An 18,387-nucleotide genomic window follows, 5' to 3' on the forward strand; every position below is an offset into this window, starting at 1 on the left:
ATGGATATTAATCCTAGCAATACCTAGATCTTTCATTCCAAAAAAATTAGACAACTAAAACTCAAGTTATGTAATCATTTACTTATTCTACCTAGTGATAAACATATTATTAATATCCAAAATAGTGATCAACTTAACTCCAATAGTTTATAATATACACAATGATCAACTTAACTCCTTGCAAAATTAAATTCTAATGCACATGTCCCAAATATATAATACAAAATATATGCGGATTACTTTAACTTAAACTGTTAACTTCATCAACTTCAATAGTTTATAATATACACAATGATCAACTTAACTCCTTGCAAAATTAAATTATAATGCACATGTTCCAAATATATAATACAAAATATATGCAGATTACTTTAACTTAAAATGTTAACTTTATTTACCCCCTCCCTTAAATTCTTTAATTTGACTCATATAGATTTTCTCCTAAAAATATTTACAATAGAAAATTATTCTGAATTGTTTTCCATTAGAAACATGCAAAGGGAATCAAAACTAATTACTCTTAAATGTGGTGGTGCATTTTAGTTAACCACGTCTCATATTACTCTTGAATGTGTTAGAGTCTTTTAGTTATCCACATCTCACATTTTTCCTCACCTCGAGAAAAAAAGTTGGACACCTAATATTTTAAATAAAAGCAGTCTTAACTACCTTGACCCAAAACTCATGCCCTAGATTGATAATTCTCAACGAACTTCTAGATTGATCCTATAAGATCATATTCAACCTTATAACTAGTGTAAGAGAACCTAGGAATATGACATGTTGAAGCAAATTTTGGCTTGTAGGTGGTTTTAGCCAACCACCAGACAATAGGGACTAGAATAAAGTCTCAAGAGTGGTTTAGAGCCATTGTTTTTACGTTGATAGGGGTGTGTGTGTGTGTGTGTGTGTGTGTGGAGTCAATAAGTTATCCATTTAGTGACAAATTGCACAATGTTGCTAAGTTGGTCAAACATGGTCAAAGTTGACCAAGAGTGTCAAAATAGTGGAAAAGGTATAAAATGAGGTTGGTTAATGTTTTTTAACTTATCTACACCATATTTGATCAAGTTGAGGATATGGAGCAAGAAAATGAAAAATCTTGCAAAGTTGCTCATGACAACTTTGCAAAGTTGTCATGGCAACTTGATAACAAGTTGCAAAACCCAACAAGATTAGTTAGGGGAGTGGCATAGTTAGTTTCCGCACATGCACAAGGCCTATATAACACATTTTCAAACCCAAGACAAGGGCTGGCATTCATTTTGTACGAACATTGTGCTTGAAGAGAAGAGCAAACTTGCAACAAGTAGTCACAGTCTTGTTTTCAAGCCCTTGATCCACACTTTAATGGATTGAATAGGGTATTGTGTTTACATGGTTGAATAGTTTGTTGAATCTAGTTTCTTAATGTTCCTTTGAGTTTACAAGTTCAATTGGTTTGATAGGTGTTTGTAAATACTTTCATACTGCTTTGTTCACTATTTTGTAAGTAGTTAGAAGCATAGAAATGGCTCTTTCTTGATTTCCAATGGTTGAACCTTTATGGCCACTTGGAATCAAGAAGAGGACTGTATATATGTTGTACACATGAATTTTGGAGGCTCTAGGAGGTGTTTTTTAATTTTTCAAGCATGCCCTAGGCAGATTTGTTGCACTTGACTAGGTGTTCAATATTTTTGTAGAGCTTGGAAGTTAGAATGGATGGATTGGTCAATGCCAATCAAGAGCATGGTTGTGTAGGATATTAAGTGGAGATCCTTTGGTCAAATTTTAGTGGTCAAATGAATCCAAATGGTTTCCCATTGTATCCAATTTATCATTGGTTGTTATCAGACCCTTGAAACCCTTGAAAATAGGATGTTTTGCTACAGTACTGTACAAACAAGTTAGGGGTTTGAAACCTAATAAATCTTGAAGGTTGTCCAAAAGGTCGTTAAAATCCAAAATTGGTTTGGCATATTTTTAACAAGTTTTGGAAGTTATTGCTCAAAATCCCTATTAGAAGACCTAATTGGGGGCTCTAGGGGTACAAGGCCTAATTAGAAGATTTGGAGAGATCTACAATAAATCTAAGGACTTAACCACCAAAATGATTCTAAAATCCATGGAATGGACCTAGAAAGAAGTCTCAACACAACATCTTGATGGCATGACAAGCCAAGAGGGTTAGATGGGAGTTTGGACACAAAGGAAATAGTTGGAAGGGGTCAAGAGTAGTGTGTTGATTCAATTTGATTGGTAAGGATCACAAGGAGAAGGAAAATAGAGAAAGGTTTCCCTTAGGATAGGGTGAGGAAGAAAACCCTAAGAGGCTTGTAGAGAAGCCTAGGAGTGTTCTAGTTGGTGATCTAGGACTCAATAGTGATCATACCACATTAATAACCACTTCATTTTGTTGCACTATGTAGAGTATTGTAATTTTTCTAACAATGCATGTGAGTATGCAATATGGACTTAGAGAAAAGTCTCTCACCATTATTAATCTGTACCACTTTGGTTTTCTTAGTAGTCTAATTCTCAACATGACCTTTAAGCTTGTTGAACTTGATAAACCACCATATAAATTTTTCCTAGAGAATAATACCCAAATACATGTAGAAAAATCACTAGTGAAAGATATAATATTGAGACTTACCAATTTAGTGAACATCCATAAGATCACAACATCACTATCAATCATCTTCAATAATTCCTCTTCACTAATACTCCTTGGATCAACCATAAATTATATTTGTTTCCATCAAATACAATGTTGATAAAGAAAAAATGTAACAAATTGACATACATTCCACCATATTCTATTATATCAAAAAAATTAAGCCTTTCTCTCCAATATAAACCTATAATAAATAGATTTTACTGCTTAGAAAATATATGGCTATAAACAATCAATTTTAAAATTACAAACCAAACTAAAATTCCTCATGCAAGACTAGAAAGAACATATTATAAAGTAAAGCATAAATAATTTTTGTTTTGTAATGATATAATTGTTAAATATTTAGATTTCGTCAAGAAACAAAACTACAATATCTTTAATTATAGAGAAAACAAAAATCCAACTATTACTAGAAATGGAGTTTAAAGAATGGGGAACACAACAATAGGAAAATGAGCTCTTTGCCTTAGATGATAGCAAATAGCATGGACTATAATGTCTTGTGACATCATCCTTGCATAAAATATCCTAAAGGTTCATAGATTGCCCATTTTTTACGGTACAATTTGTTGAACTTACATACAATAAAGAAGAATCCAAATGTTGGAAAATAAAAGATGAGCTATGGCTCTTAAATCCCACTAATCTAACCAATTTAAAAGAGAACACATAAAAACCTATATAGAAATGTGATTTTAACCATTACAATAAGATATCACATAACAATGTTGTATAACGTGTTGTCTCTGGACGTCGCTAGAGTTTCCCACCCAAGGGGAAATTTGAACTCGAAACCCAAGGCTTTGACTCCCTCATTTGTGTTGTAGTCATCTATTGGGTTGCCTTTGGGGGTGTTGAGGTAGTAGAACTTGTTGTCCTTGGCTCTTCTTCCCTCTAGTTAGCTATGGATGGTCCTCTTCATGTTGGTGTCATTGGGGTTCACCCCCTATTCTTGCTGCTGGTGAAAAGAGCTATGATTGGGTTGCTCAATTTGTTCCTCCAAAAGTGAAAGCTTGTCCCATTTCCTATGCCAATACCTCCCTCGTGGCGATTTTTTATCTGATAGTGGTTGAAAATATGGATTTCTACCATTAGTGTGGATTTATTTGTTTCTAGCGCTCCCTTATGAATCTACACTGCTAAGTTATGTTATCTTGGAGATCATTGCTCTTTAGTAACATCAAGCACTTTCCTTGTGCAAAAGATTTTATTATTGTTGTTTTACTTTGGAGGATGAACTTGATTTTATATTGATCAAATCATGGATGTGGGCTAATCTTCTCTCTCAACCAAATCATGGACTATCTCCTTTAACTCTCTTATTGAATTTCTCAATGTGTGCCTAGTGCAAGTTCATCTCCCAATTATTATCCTTCATTTTTTAGGAGAATTCTCGCCTTGCCATCATAGGAAACTCTATTGGTAATATTTTGAAGGTGAATAAGCTTATGCCTAAAGTGAGACAATCTACTTTTTCTCACATTTTGGTTGACCTTGACCTTGACATCTCTACATACCTTATGTGGATGTGGTTCACATGGTTGGGGATGCCTTAGTCGATCCAATTGCTAGATTTTTAGAGCCTCCTATTCAAATGTAAGTGATGTTTATCTACTGGTCATTTGACCATGTATTATTCTCCGTCACATCATAAGGGTGTTACCACATGGTTTGAAGGTTGCAAAGGATGATCATTCGATAATCTTGGTCATTGAATCTTCCTCTGATGGCACTCCTTAGGTTAATGAATGTCTCCCCCTTGGTTAATTTTCCTTCTGCTTCAGCCTCCTCTCTCTCAATGGATTTGTCTCCATCTTATTGTTGATTTCGTCCCCTCTTGTAGTGTTCACTCTTCTCCACCTACTAGTGCTCTTCATATGCTCCAGCATGTGGTTGTTGAGGGACAAAATTGTTAGCACTACATCATTGGGCAATGGATTCATGGAAGTACTTGGTTGCTAATAGCATTGAGATCTTCCCTTATACTAAAGTTTTTTTATTGCTTCTTATGATTATCATGACTAGGTGTTGAACATGTTGTAGGGAGTTAACTCTATCTTGGTCAAACCTTCTCATCCTTACAAACTACTCAATGTGCATCCAATGCGGGTTCATATTTTCAATCTTTGTCTTCATTTTTTGGAGAATTCTTGTTATGAGACCATTGGCAACTCTTTTGTTCGCTTCGTGAAGATTGATGATAGCTCCTCTTCCTAGTTTATTATACTTTTTCTCACATTTTGATTGTTATGGACATCCCTACACCTCTCCCAAGGGACAAGGTTCTTGATCATCATAATCATTCTTATTTATATTTCAAATCACTTTTAACATAGTTCCTTTGACCAAGACCTTTCTTTTTGTAGTTTGTGTCCAAGTTGTGGTGCAAAATGTGAATTTGTACCAACATTATAGGTCAATGTGTAGATTTGTTGGCCTTTGGCCTTTTCTTCAAGACCTACATCATTGGGTGATGGATTCATGGAAGCACTTGGTTGCTAGTACCATTGAGATCTTCCCCTATACTAAAGGTTTTTTATTGCTTCTTATGATTATCGTGACTAGGTGTTGAACATGTTGTAGGGAGTTAACTCTATCTTGGTCAAAATTTCTCATCCTTCCAAACTAATAAATGTGCATCCAATGTGGGTTCATATTCTCAATCTTCCTCTTCATTTTTTGAAGAATTCTTGTTATGAGACCATTGGTGATTCTTTTGTTCACTTCGTGAAGATTGATGATAGCTCTTCCTTTGTAGTTTGTTATAATTTTTCTCACATTTTGATTGTTATTGACATCACTGCACCTCACCCAAGGGACATGGTTCTTACAATTAGACATGATTCTTACAATTAGAAATACATTATGAACATCATGTTCTAAGTGTTTCTCAACTAGTCACTTAGCTACGAACTGTTCTTTCCCATGTTGTAATGGTGTCTCGACTCTCTCTCTCATACAAAGATGGTAATACTAACCAATTTTAACCATTGCTTAATTGAAGTGATATATAAAATTACATTTAGTACCCTTGTGAAACTGGGTTTCCAAGAAATATCTTAATTTACACAATTAGTGGAACTTATTGAGAACATTGATCCTTATAAATCTTCTTAAAAGTGACATACAAATATTATCTAGATTACTAACCAATATTATCTAGCCTATATTTAGCATTCTTGTAGAACTTCCTTAGTAATATTTTTTTTATTTAACAAATGGATCTTGCTATAAAAATTAACTATAAATCCATCGATCCCTATATATCTTCTAAAATAAGACTTCCTTGCTTTCCAATATTAGTTTAAGTGGTACACTAAATTGTAACTGTATATTTTTTTATGAAACAGGTTGATCTTGCTCACATAATCTTCTCTGAAACGATTGTTCCTATAAAATCTTTTTATGAGGCATGCCCAAGGTAAATGAGTTATCTCTCATGACACTTCACTTGAATGTGGTCTCATCATATGTGATCATTATGGGGCACACACTAGACTTGGTGATAGATGTTTTGAGATTAAAAATCTTAACCACTTCCCTCTCGAATCATCCCCAAATGAATGGAACACAACACATTGATGCAATCAATGAAAATCCAAAGCCATTTCTCACCCAAATATATAATTACTAGTGTAGTGTCTGTAGATTGTAGATTGTGCAAACATTAAATGAGGCGCACAAATTTTTTGTACAAACCACTTCAATAACATCAGCTTTCATAGTGCTGACCCAATAAAGCCATGTTTATCACCCCATGTATTGTTCAAATAGAGATTGAAATTCTTGTACAGTAAAATTATAGAACATAGATGAGTCTAAAGTCTATATGGACTATCTTTTGTCGAATAGCCTCACAGCTTTTTTCAAGAACATTAAAAAGTGAACACAAATCTCTTATAAAACACCATCCGCATGTGAGAAATGTTTTGTATTTCACAAGGGTGAAAAAGAGAGTGGCCAACAACCGATTTAGTTAATATATAAGACCCAAGTTGGAACATGTCTTGTTTTCTCCTAGCACAAGGCGTTTCCTCAAGCCTATCAATTTAATTCACTTAACTGCACCCTGCCCAATCTCACTGCACCACTCTTGGTAACACTAACTCTCCATAAGTTTTTCAATAACTTTCGAAACATTTAATCACCACTAAAGCTTGTTGCCCGCATGCACCTCGAGCCAAAATTCATTTTTCCTAATATGATTAGAACACCATCTAAAAAATTCAATAAAGTTTTTAAGTCCTACTTATAGATGCAAAACTTGTCGATGTTGTAAAAACTCATTAGTTTTTTTCTCGACGAGTTCATACTTTTACTTGAAGGATTATTTTTGAAAATTTTGAATTTTTATTAAAAGTTGTCATCTTTTTGTCTTGAACTTGGCAAGTTCAAGTTATAACCTGACGATTGGCAATATACAACACCCAACAATGTCAAGAAAAAACGAAAAATGTATTTATACTTTTTGATTAGTTTTGGTGGTCTAATGGAAGACAATATCTTAAATAGATTTGAATACAAAAACATTAAAAATGTCGCATTTTCAACAGTTAAAAAATGTCAATTTTGTGAGAAAAATGTTTGACAGCACTCCTAAAGCACTACCCCAAAACCTTGCAAGGAGTGTTACCCCTTGACTGCGCTAAGGGTTGCCACCCTCAATCAAGGTGATTGTTGATGATTTTATAGTTTATTGAGCTCCAATGATGAGGAGTTTGCCTCGATATGATTACAGACCTCCTTTTGCTACATTTTGACATTTTGTACTTTTGGTATCATGTTATTCGAAATCATATTTTTTATATTTTTGATATAATAAATGACCTTGCACTTATTGATATGTTCATATATTTGGTATTTGCAACTTTTCTATTTTACTTCTTATACATATTTTCAAAACAAACATTTCAACTTTTAGAGCATATACAACACATAAGGGCCCAACTCAAAGAAAACTTCCAAAACACACTCAAACACCAGACGTTACATGTACACATTACAAACTAGATAAATAATGAATCAGAATACTGAAATGCAAAGAATTACATACTCTTCTCATGAAACTAGAGTCAACTAGAATGCTTTGAAACAATTAATGTGTTCCAAGTCTTCCATAAAAATGGCATTCAAACCAAACAAAATAATAGTTATTTGCAAAAACTTATCTCCAAGCTTAGGTCACCTCAAGGCCTTTATGCATGTCAATAAATATTGTTAAACAAATATCTTAAAATAGTTCTTAGGTTTAAACTTCTTTATGACGGCGAAATCATTCTGTATGTAAACTTGCCCTAGGCTGGCAATCTATTCAACATTTTATTCTCATTAATTAGTCGTCAGCTTTTAAGTCAACGGTATATCATCAGTCTTGTTATTTGTTCGAGTGCTCCGCATGCATTAATCAGTCCGAACTATGAAACAATGTTCCATGTCCGTTATTTATAGAAAGGGTAGAATCATTGTGTTTCAGTATTTGCACACAATGAACATATTGAAACGTCACAGAACAGAGGAAATAAGTTATAAAATTGGCTTCGACATCTCTAAATTGGAGAGGTCAAACACATATATAGTCAAAGACATGAAGGGCACTCCAGCCATTTAAAAATTGAACCATTCTGTGCTGATGAGGCGATGATATACAATTTTCTAGCACTCGACCGGATAGACAAATAGTGTTGCAACGAAAAATCAAGAGGAAATATTTATTGGGTTTTATTTTTCTTGCAACATTCACTTCATCAAGACCTATTAACATATACTTCATTAAACAGAAAAAAACAAGTGGAAATATTTATTTGAATTTATATCACTTGCAACAATTATCATATATATGTCTATTGGCATCACCTAATCATAAGAAAGACTTGACTTGCAATTCTTCCTAAAATAATTATGAAGAGTGAAATTTAATCCTGAACATAAATTTCAATTAGAACAAAAACAAAATTATAATATTCCAAATCCCTCAAACTATGCTATGCCTCAAGGCACATCTGCATTTAAACAGTATGCAGTCATCAAGCATATGTAGAAAGGGAAATCTGCCTTATAAATGAACACACAGCAAAAACTATTATCCGTGTCTTCGCTATAGCTTTTAAAGTGATGAAAAGAGGGTGTGTTTCCCTGTCTACATTGCTAATCTTTACAGTGCTTGCACCCTTTGTGATAAAAAATTATAACATCTAATTCTAAAAATACAGACCAAAAAATAAAATCCCGCAAATGGAGTTCACTTATAAAATATGGCTTGTACGGATTGTATGAGCACCATCAACAAATTGTTGCAAAGTGAGGCACTTCTGGCTTTGGTTTGAAATACTTTACTCAAAACTAATTCATGTCAGTCATGGCCATGAAAGTCAAGCACAAGAATGAGTAAAAAATTATAATTTGTTAGTAACTCTGAAAGTCTATGAATGACCTTCTTTCCTACCTAATATCCGCTCCCGGTATTTTCCCCTTTCCAAAATGTTGCTCTTGACTCGATTAAAAGATTCAAATCTTCCACCACGTAATCTCTGGTCTGTTTTGACTTCTTGCAATTGTTGGACATATTGATGATTTCCAAGTGTCTGGGTCGAATCTATACGAGTCGTGATTTTTAATGGATGGGCTTCAGTGTTAAAAACCCATTGATCAAGAGGAATAACAGATGATGGTGAGAAAAGAAGGTAGAAGTACTTCAAGGTTTCAGCGAGAAAAAAGCTTTGCATCATGTCATCCTTTTCACCACTGTTCACCTGTATAGTAAAACCATTAGAGCATCAATACTGAAGATAAATATTTAACTGCAAGATAAGAGAAGAATATGAGACATAATGAGTTCAAAATTGCATTGTATGCATTACACAAGTATGTTCAATAAAGATATGCATGTTCATGTTCTATATGCTTATACTCCCATTTTTAACCTTACGAACAAATATTTAGTATCCGAATGGAAAATTTGAATTTTCTGTTCTAAATTGAACCAAAAAAATTCAAGCCATGAATTTATATATCACATTAAGGAAGACTTGGCTCCAACTCAAACGCACAAAGCCAACTCAAACTCGGCAAGAGATTAAATTCATCCATTTGAATCTTATTGATTGTAAGGACCTACAATACTTGAAGCTCCAGAAAGTTGATGCATTCAGACTTGTTTTAAATCTTTACATTGAAAATATAATGTTTCAAAAAAGGCAACAAATATTGCTCGGTCAGAATGACAAGGGCAGGGACAGATCATAGAACTCTCTTCAATGCATGCACTCAAAGATATACAGATTGACTAACTGGTACTTGAATCTTTATGTACTATGTATTGGCATCGAGTTTCTTAGTTTCTAGGTTGACAGTGTTGTCTAACATCATTAGAAGCTGCAACAAGAGCATAGGAGGTACATCAGCTATTGTGTTAAGTAGACCGGAAAGGCATTAACAGCTCGTTCTGGTAGCAATGAAGTTCAAATAATCTTAATTTTTGGTCTATTGTTGTGTTGATCCAATTAGTGGTGTGTTCACACTTCGCAACTTTTCTGGTGTTAATCTCAATCAACATAGATTGGAATGATTCTGACATATGACCAAGGTCATATGATCAAAGTAACATTGCTTTCTATTTGGATTACATCATACATCCAGAGTTGTGGACAAGGATATTTTTGCTATTATGTGATGTGTTTGGCATTGTGATTGTTTTGCATTTTGTCGTGTAGGTGATTTCAAGAAACATTCCCATTCAAAGAAGGATGTTTTATTGAATTGGTTTCTTAATCCATGGAAAATACCCAATTGAACAAGGCTTCAATTTCATGGATTGGAAGGTTAGCAGGAATGGGAGCAAGGAGTTATAAAAGCAGGTCTGTGAGGGACACTATTAGACCAGACCAAAGATTGAAGATGTTCAAACTAGAATAGCCAAATTTCTGAAACTGTCTAAACCAACAGCAAGCATAATTTTCTACTGGACCCAAACTAATCAATAGAAATTCTGCAACTGGAAATCAAAACTTGAAAGCTGCTTATCATTTAATTAAATATGAGTGCTAGAAATGGAAAAAACACATTTTCCATGAACCATAGAGACTGTGAAGCTTCTCAAAACAAAAATTATGCTTATTATAAATGAAGTGCTCCCATTGCTACTATTACGAAGTAATTGGTAAAATAATTGCTTGTTATTAACAAAGACGGAGAGATCTATATATACAAAAGAATAAAGCAATGTTTCCTTAGGAAACAATCGTAAAGAATAGAAATATTCTATTCTAGCTAAAAGAAAACTAAAGAAAGCTAACAGATAACTACAGCTAACTAATATTAGAAACATTAACTAATAATAGAAGCTTATCTATTATCGTAATAGCTACATCATATATAGACGGAAATATAGCCTGGAAAAATTAAAATCTACTCATATCACTAAAACCACCATAGTATTGTATTAATTGTAAACAAATTTAGAAAAAAAAAGATTCATAATTGCGCACTTTAACAAAATTGAAGGAACTGAAGGACAAATTTGCTGCGACTAGAGATGAGTAAAGCTAATTCATAGCACCAATAATGTTTGTACAGTGACTCCTAGTGTTGGATCAAAAGAATTAACTCAAGTTTTTTGAATATTTGGAACGTATGCACTAGTGAGTGCATGTAAATAAATATATTTGAAGTATAAATAAGATACAAAATGTTCTTCGAGTAGATCACAAAAAGTTCATGCTAACAGGAAGGAGCACTTGTGGACAGAGCAACTGAATAAAATTATGAGGCAGAAAGATGTGTGGATAATATTTTTCCAGCACACAAAAAGAGACCATGCTTAGTTATAAAGAATCTTAAGATAGAGAGCACACCAACAACAAAGCAAAAAGAGACCATGCTTAGTTATAAAAAATCTTAAGATAGAGAGCACACCAACAACAAAGCAAAGGACAAAAATGACTTGGAAAGCATAATAGGAATCAGAGAAGCAATATTCTGCAAAAAATCACAATTATACCCATTAATCATAAATCCTGGAGCCAGCTGATTTTTCCCTGAAAAATCCCGATTTGTTAAAAATTTGTTGACTCAATTTTTAATGAATTTTGCATTCAAGATGCATTAAAATAGTGTTAAAATCCCTAAAAATTAAAAACATGACCAAAAAAAGTGAAAAATTGTTGCAAAACCCTGTGAAACTCTAAATGGCAAAATATATTTTCTATAATCCATTGGTTAAACTCTATTTTATTTGCTCTTTATATCTCTATGTTACGGATATGCCCTTAACATTTCTTTAAAAAATAGTTTTTGTCTTATTTCCTACAATTTTTTATGTTTTTTTATAATCCAATTTTGCCCCTTATTTAAAGACATAAGATTTTCAGTCCATAATAATGTGATTTAAGCTTCTGAATTTAACTGTGTTCTTTATACCATCAACATTTAGAACCATACTCTACAATTCATCAGCAGGATGAAGAGATAGAAGAAACTAATCATAGAATATGATTTGAAATGTTGATGTGTAAAAGAACACAGTTAAAAGCAGAACCTTAAATCACATGTTTTCTTAGCTTTTCCCAATTTGTTCCAAGAGAACTTTTAATTTTGGTCTGCTAATTTTTTCCCCAAATAATTTTCTTGCTATGACAAGAATAACAGAAAGATGCATAATCCATAAGATTTCAAAAAATGACAATCCAAAATTTCAGAGTCAGGTAATTTTACTGGGAAAATGGGATATGTAGCCACATCTATAAAGATTGTATGGATAAAAGGAGTACAATGTTGACAACAGTGAAAACTATTCAGAAAGACTGAAACTACATCAATATCAACAAGGAACCAATGCAGGTCTCTGGGAGTCAAAAATGCATCAAATTAAAATAGAACAGTACATGGGTAGTAAACTAAGTGATAGAAGCATTTAAGCTGCAAAGATAACATGGAAAAGTAAACCAGTTAAAAGCACAAGACAAGCTGAGTCCAAGGAAGGTAAACACTACCAATTGAGTACAACTACAAATATAAATAGCCAGGTTGGGGACCCAACCCAAAAAGGCAAAAATAATTGAGCATTCACAGTTACATTGCATAACAAAGAATTTTAGAAGATGCATGGCACAATAATTTTAGAGGATGCCTGGCTTAATAGAGAATTATTGAGATTTGACCGAAAGTTTGGGGTGAACAAAGGCACAGAAATTGTCATACTTGGTGACACCAGGATGCAGGTTTTGCAGATGGTACTGATGTAAAGAAAAGTAAAAGACAATAAAATTGAAAAGATCAAATTTGTTTTCTTTCTGAAATAAGCCCTTTGAACTCCGTCTATAAAGAAAGAAACTCAGTCTATAAAGAAAAATTATCATTCAATATCATCGGGATTCAGGTTAAAAAAATCACATCCAACTTCTATGCCAAATTAAAAATAGAAGAGCTACTGTTTGTTGACTGGAAATGTTGATGATTTGGTAGCAACAGGAACCAACTCAGAAGAAAAGTAAATCTCAACAGAAAATTCAAATCACCAATATAGAATTGCTACACTTTTTCTGATGAAATGGAAATTCAAATCCAACAGAGCTTAAAAAAATTTAAAATGGAAATACACAGTCCTTGCTGTACACACCTATGGAGATTGGTAAAAGATTGACAAAAGATTAGACAAAACTTGCTGATGAAAAGCAGTGCAAACAGCTTATTCAGTAATTTGATGTGCTAAATAATTACAATGCCAGATATCAGTGATGGCCAGAATCTTGTTATCCTAAATTTGAAAAACATCTTTGTGCAAATGGCTTGCATTACTTGTGTACAAGATTAACATTCTACAAGTATCGTTAAATTTAACATGTTTAGAGAATATATTTTACAGAAAATGGGATCAAGAAATGGTCTTCCTGCATATATAATAATTATCCTAATAAAAGGATGATTTTGAATACTTAAATTTGGCATCGAACCTGCTATTCCCTGCTTAGATAAGGCATGTGTGGGGGCTTGAAGGCACAAGTGAACCACTGATTTCTCCATTAAGTCACAATCTAAGGGGGAAGCCATAAGCCACTGTTATATTTGGGATGGCCACAAGCATAAATGACAACGAAGAGTATGTCTAGTCAAACATAATCATTCCTCTTTCTGTTTCAGAATACAGCAGGACAGTCATTTGTTATCTGGATCTCAATGTATGACAGGTACCTAGTAGTGACACGATATTTATAAAAAGTAGGATAGCCACTTTATAGGCATGCTCTTCCAGTTCAAGTGTCACCAGGCTCGTATGTTTCAACAAGATTTATCACTTAAATTTGTCTCAAAACTATCCATATAAGTGCAATCCTACATATAGGAAGCCATTCTAACATCTCCTAACTAAGTCGGATTCAGGTTCAGATTCGGTTTGAGATTCAGATTTGAAATTTGTTCAATTTTTTTTGGGGGTAGTTCAAATTCATTTTGGGTTCGTCCATATGAAAACATGTGTTTTTTAATATGTATATATGTATTATATATATATACAGAGCAGCAGCAAATAAGTACATACACCACTATGCTAATAGTAAAACAACATAGCAAAATACACAGCCATATATTAACTTTTTAGCCCAAATGACATATATAACATCCTTTTTGGCCTTTTTAATGGTCTATATTAGGATTTGAGGGTCGAATAGACTAAATCAGACAAAAAAAGCTATTAAAAAGTCCAAAAAAAAGGTCAATTTTTTGCCCAGAGATGGCCCCAGTTCTGCTGCTGGGTTTCAAATTTGCTTGAAATTCTGCTTGGATCCTGCTGACAGACTTTGCAATGAATTTGGTCACATGTGGGAGAATTTGCACTGAATTTGAGACTGTGTATTTGCTGCGAATCGAACCCAACTTTGGGCTTCCCAGAGGCGAATCTGGTACATTAACTCCTAAGTCGTATGCCCACACAGATCAGAAAGAGTGGGGGAAAATGGCAATTTTTTAAATATGTGAGAAAAAGAAGGTTATCAAATAACATGTATTTTTTCAACAAAAAAATTGGCCTGACTGCATCGAAAGCATTCCAGTTTGACCATGCACAGCCCATTCAACCGGTGCTCCTTAAATGTGTTTAATCATAATGATATTTTATTTCAGTTTATATTTCTGTGGTTTTTAGAGAAACTACCTTGGTCAAGTTTTTTATAACATAATATATGATGCAAACTGCTTATAAAAGAAAATTGGATTCCAGCCTATTCTAATCACCCAATCACTATCTATTTCCAACAATATACAAAAATATAACAATAAACAAATTGTTGAAAGATTGATAGCATACATCTCTAAGTCCCACATAGCCGGAGTCAATCCGTGATTGCTTTTGAAATGCTTGAAATATATCCCAACCCCACTCTCTATATGTTTCATCTCCAGTAATTCGCCAAAGGTACATCAGTGACTCCACAGTTTCTGGCCTCAAGATGTTCCACGATGTACCAACCACCATATCCTATGGGAAAAAACATTGTGAAATTTCAGATATTAATAATCTGTCTGTAGACAATTACATAAATTACAATTTCAATTTTGTCCATCAAAAAAATGTTTTTCCTGGAACAAGCTTAAGGAAACAGATGAAGCCAAATCTGGCATTGCAGAAATAAGCATGTGTGAAGCTTTTACATGTGCCTCAATTAGATATGTGAAGACAAATTCTAACCTCGCCTTCATTGAAGATGTAGTTTTCTCCAGCCAGTTTTGTTTGAGTTGAATTATAAAAGTTGTAGCAAGTCCTGGCAAGCTGTAGATAAACAAGATGAGTGAGTGAGAACAAAATTGATCACATCATTCAAAAAAAACAAAATGCAGATCATAACAAATAAATCACACATCACTAAGGGCAGTATTTTCAAAGTCTAAATTCAGAAGAATATACCTGGAATATAACTTTCTATACACTACACTATTCATGAACTTCTTTGAAACTTACAATGCAATTGATCTAATCATTCAAAAAAAATAATGAAGATCATAACAAATAAACCATACATCACTGAGGACAGTATTTTAAAAGTCTAAATTCAGAAGAATATACCTGGAATATAAGTTTCTATACACTACACTATTCATGAACTTCTTTGAAAATTACAATGCAATATTCATATTTATTCTTTTTTTTCAACCGATAAAGTAGTTGACAACCATATATATTCATATTAGTATTCAGCTGGAAATTACTGCAATCATACATCGTTTTGGAAACTTAGCAAAAGGCCATCAGAAGGTATTAATTAAAAAAGAGGGAGGTTTCAAAAAATCTTCTTGTATGAAAATTTCCTGCAACCAAGGTCACAATACAAAATTTGGCATTCATTCAATTTATTACCCACTTGTCCTGAAATGCATCCATTCAGTTTATTACCAATTTGACCTGGAATACATTTATTAGTAGCTAAAACCTTAAAAAGATGCAAAATTGAAATTTGGCCATTATGATGTAGAGTTTCTTGAATCATGAGAGGACATCAACTTTGGGCTTCCATTCTAGAAAATGAAAAATAATATCCAGGTCATGCTGGAAGACCCACATATATTTTGTCAATGCCTGCGGCAGCAAACCTGGATTCACTCTCACATAACTGACATCAAATGAACTATGGTGTGACCTAAATTCTGATAACAATTTCAAACACTAGAATCTAGTAAAATTAAACATATTCTTCAACTATAAACTTTGTTTTAAGAACAAATCATAAATTACATTTTTTTAAGTTAGAAGTAGTTTAGTAGATTTTTGCATGTTCCAATATCGTATACTACAATTCTTAAATTGAATATACAATCATTATGGCATAAAACTCATATTGCCAGGTACAGATTAGGATAGATCAAAGTGATATCATGGAAATCTATTAAATTCTGTGTGACTGTGAACACCCTCTGAAATCGTAGGCAAGATTCATGGGCTTGAGGATGCAGAGTTAAATAGCAACTAAGTAGAAAACATACTGATATTGAGGTATGGCTGTGGTGTATGTGTGTATATTAAGTATCTGAGAATATCATAAAACATATATAGAAACATTTTCATGTAGATGAACATATATAGAAACATTTTCATGTAGACGAACTTATATACATCCATAGTAAGAAAGAATCCAGATTTATAGTGCAGATAGGCATGTCGGCCTGTATGTATGTAGATGTATTTTTGCAAGCTGGCATCCAAATATACATAACAATATAGTTTTTATTTCCATTTAACCTGTAAATTAATATGTAGCCTTGTAGGATACAATAAGAGTGTAAAAACTCCCAGCTTTTTACACCCGTATATTGACATACTTGCAGTTGTTTGTTAACATTCTCTATTATTAGACTAAGCATTGGGAACTAAACTGTAGCTCATTTATCCCAAAAAATTGCTGTTATAGGCTATCTTCAACAGTGGTCTTCTTGTACCCTCACCAGTGTTTGATACCCAGATTATAGACTCAGATAATATCATGGTTGATAAGTTAAAGGGAAGTGTGATAAATTCTTTTGGGAAAACAGCTTCCAAATTTTGTTTCCAAGTTGTCTTTACTCTTGTTCTTTTTGAGGTAGATGATTTGCTAAGTCATAGACCTTTGAGGTGGGTATCCTGACGTGTTTAAATCTGCCATCCTATTAAACAGCTCGGATGTGTATAGAACAAATTACATCATAATTTGGCATTAGACTAACAAGGAGTGATGAAAAGAATAACAAAAACAATTCCTTTACAGAGCATATACCTCCTTTGCAAGGGAAAGATATATTAATCCTTTCTCTGATTCATCATGAAAAGCTCCAAGAGCAAGCATACCAGGAGCAAAGCATGCCAATTCGTCCATCTGCAAATACCTTAAGTTAGTAGAATGCCAATTATAACGTGGTTTATGTATTCATTTGAATACTCCCAAGAATGAAAGAGTGGTCACTGCAATCTCACCTTATCTATTAGTGCACTACCAGAACGCTCTGCAATATAAGTAAAAGAAGATGGCTTTGACTTCCTAATCAAGTTCTTTAACCCTTCCATAGACTTTTCCCACATCTCTCTGCAAAATTTTCAAGAGCAATAACACTTAAAGTCTAGATTTGGATCTGGTAAAGTTTGATAGACTTCACACAACCAGCACAGGAAAAAAAAATGACGTTTCCAATGTATCAATTGTCGTTTCTCACGTAAAATAATACTTGTGGAATTTGAAAGTATTGGATAGAGAGACATAAACCTGTAAAGCTTCACTTCATCAGTTTTGTTGCCTTGAATCCACACTTTGAGCAAGTATTCATAAAAGCTGTATGGCAGCAAGGGATGCACTAGGTTAAAATATCTTTGATATCTACCATTCAGCTCTTATTTGAATCAAATACTAAGCTACAATCCCATTAAAATATGTTAACTTATGAGACCTCAATGAAAAAAATATGATCTCCAGAAACAGAAAGTCAAAACTACCTATGTTCTTGTGAATACAAATTACTAATACAGTAGAGCCACTTAGCTAGTATGATATGTGAAGTTTCCCTTCAGTTGGTCACATATACATTTCACTAGCGGTTTTCAAATCTCAAAAAAAGTGGGGCCATATATTTCTATAAAACACCAGCCAGGAAAATTAACTAAAAACTAGGCTCTAAAAATCTTTGTGCTTGTAGTTTTTGAGCTCAAATGGGAACCTAATGTGTTTAACGAAAATCACATTACGTCTGCAGGACAAGAGAATCTAGCCTATGTTAAA

General features: G+C 33.4%; 1 protein-coding gene across 2 annotated transcripts in view; it reads right to left on the minus strand.

Annotated features, from left to right (window-relative positions):
- Positions 1 to 8,573: 8,573 nt before the first annotated feature.
- Positions 8,574 to 18,387, minus strand: part of LOC149537884 (mannosyl-oligosaccharide 1,2-alpha-mannosidase MNS2-like) — a 50,472-nt gene continuing 40,658 nt past the window's right edge. For both annotated transcript variants that reach the window (XM_089799277.1, XM_089799276.1), the window contains 6 exons: positions 17,878 to 17,943; positions 17,592 to 17,700; positions 17,395 to 17,493; positions 15,339 to 15,419; positions 14,958 to 15,128; positions 8,574 to 9,411 (listed from right to left, as the gene is read on the minus strand). In XM_089799277.1, coding sequence (XP_089655403.1) covers positions 9,082 to 9,411; positions 14,958 to 15,128; positions 15,339 to 15,419; positions 17,395 to 17,493; positions 17,592 to 17,700; positions 17,878 to 17,943 — 856 coding nt within the window. In that variant the 3' untranslated portion in view covers positions 8,574 to 9,081. The remainder of the gene's footprint in view (positions 9,412 to 14,957; positions 15,129 to 15,338; positions 15,420 to 17,394; positions 17,494 to 17,591; positions 17,701 to 17,877; positions 17,944 to 18,387) is intronic.

The sequence above is a fragment of the Cupressus sempervirens genome, chromosome 9, assembly GCF_028749045.1.
Source record: "Cupressus sempervirens isolate cs-2001-9-10 chromosome 9, ASM2874904v1, whole genome shotgun sequence".
Lineage (NCBI taxonomy): Eukaryota > Viridiplantae > Streptophyta > Pinopsida > Cupressales > Cupressaceae > Cupressus > Cupressus sempervirens.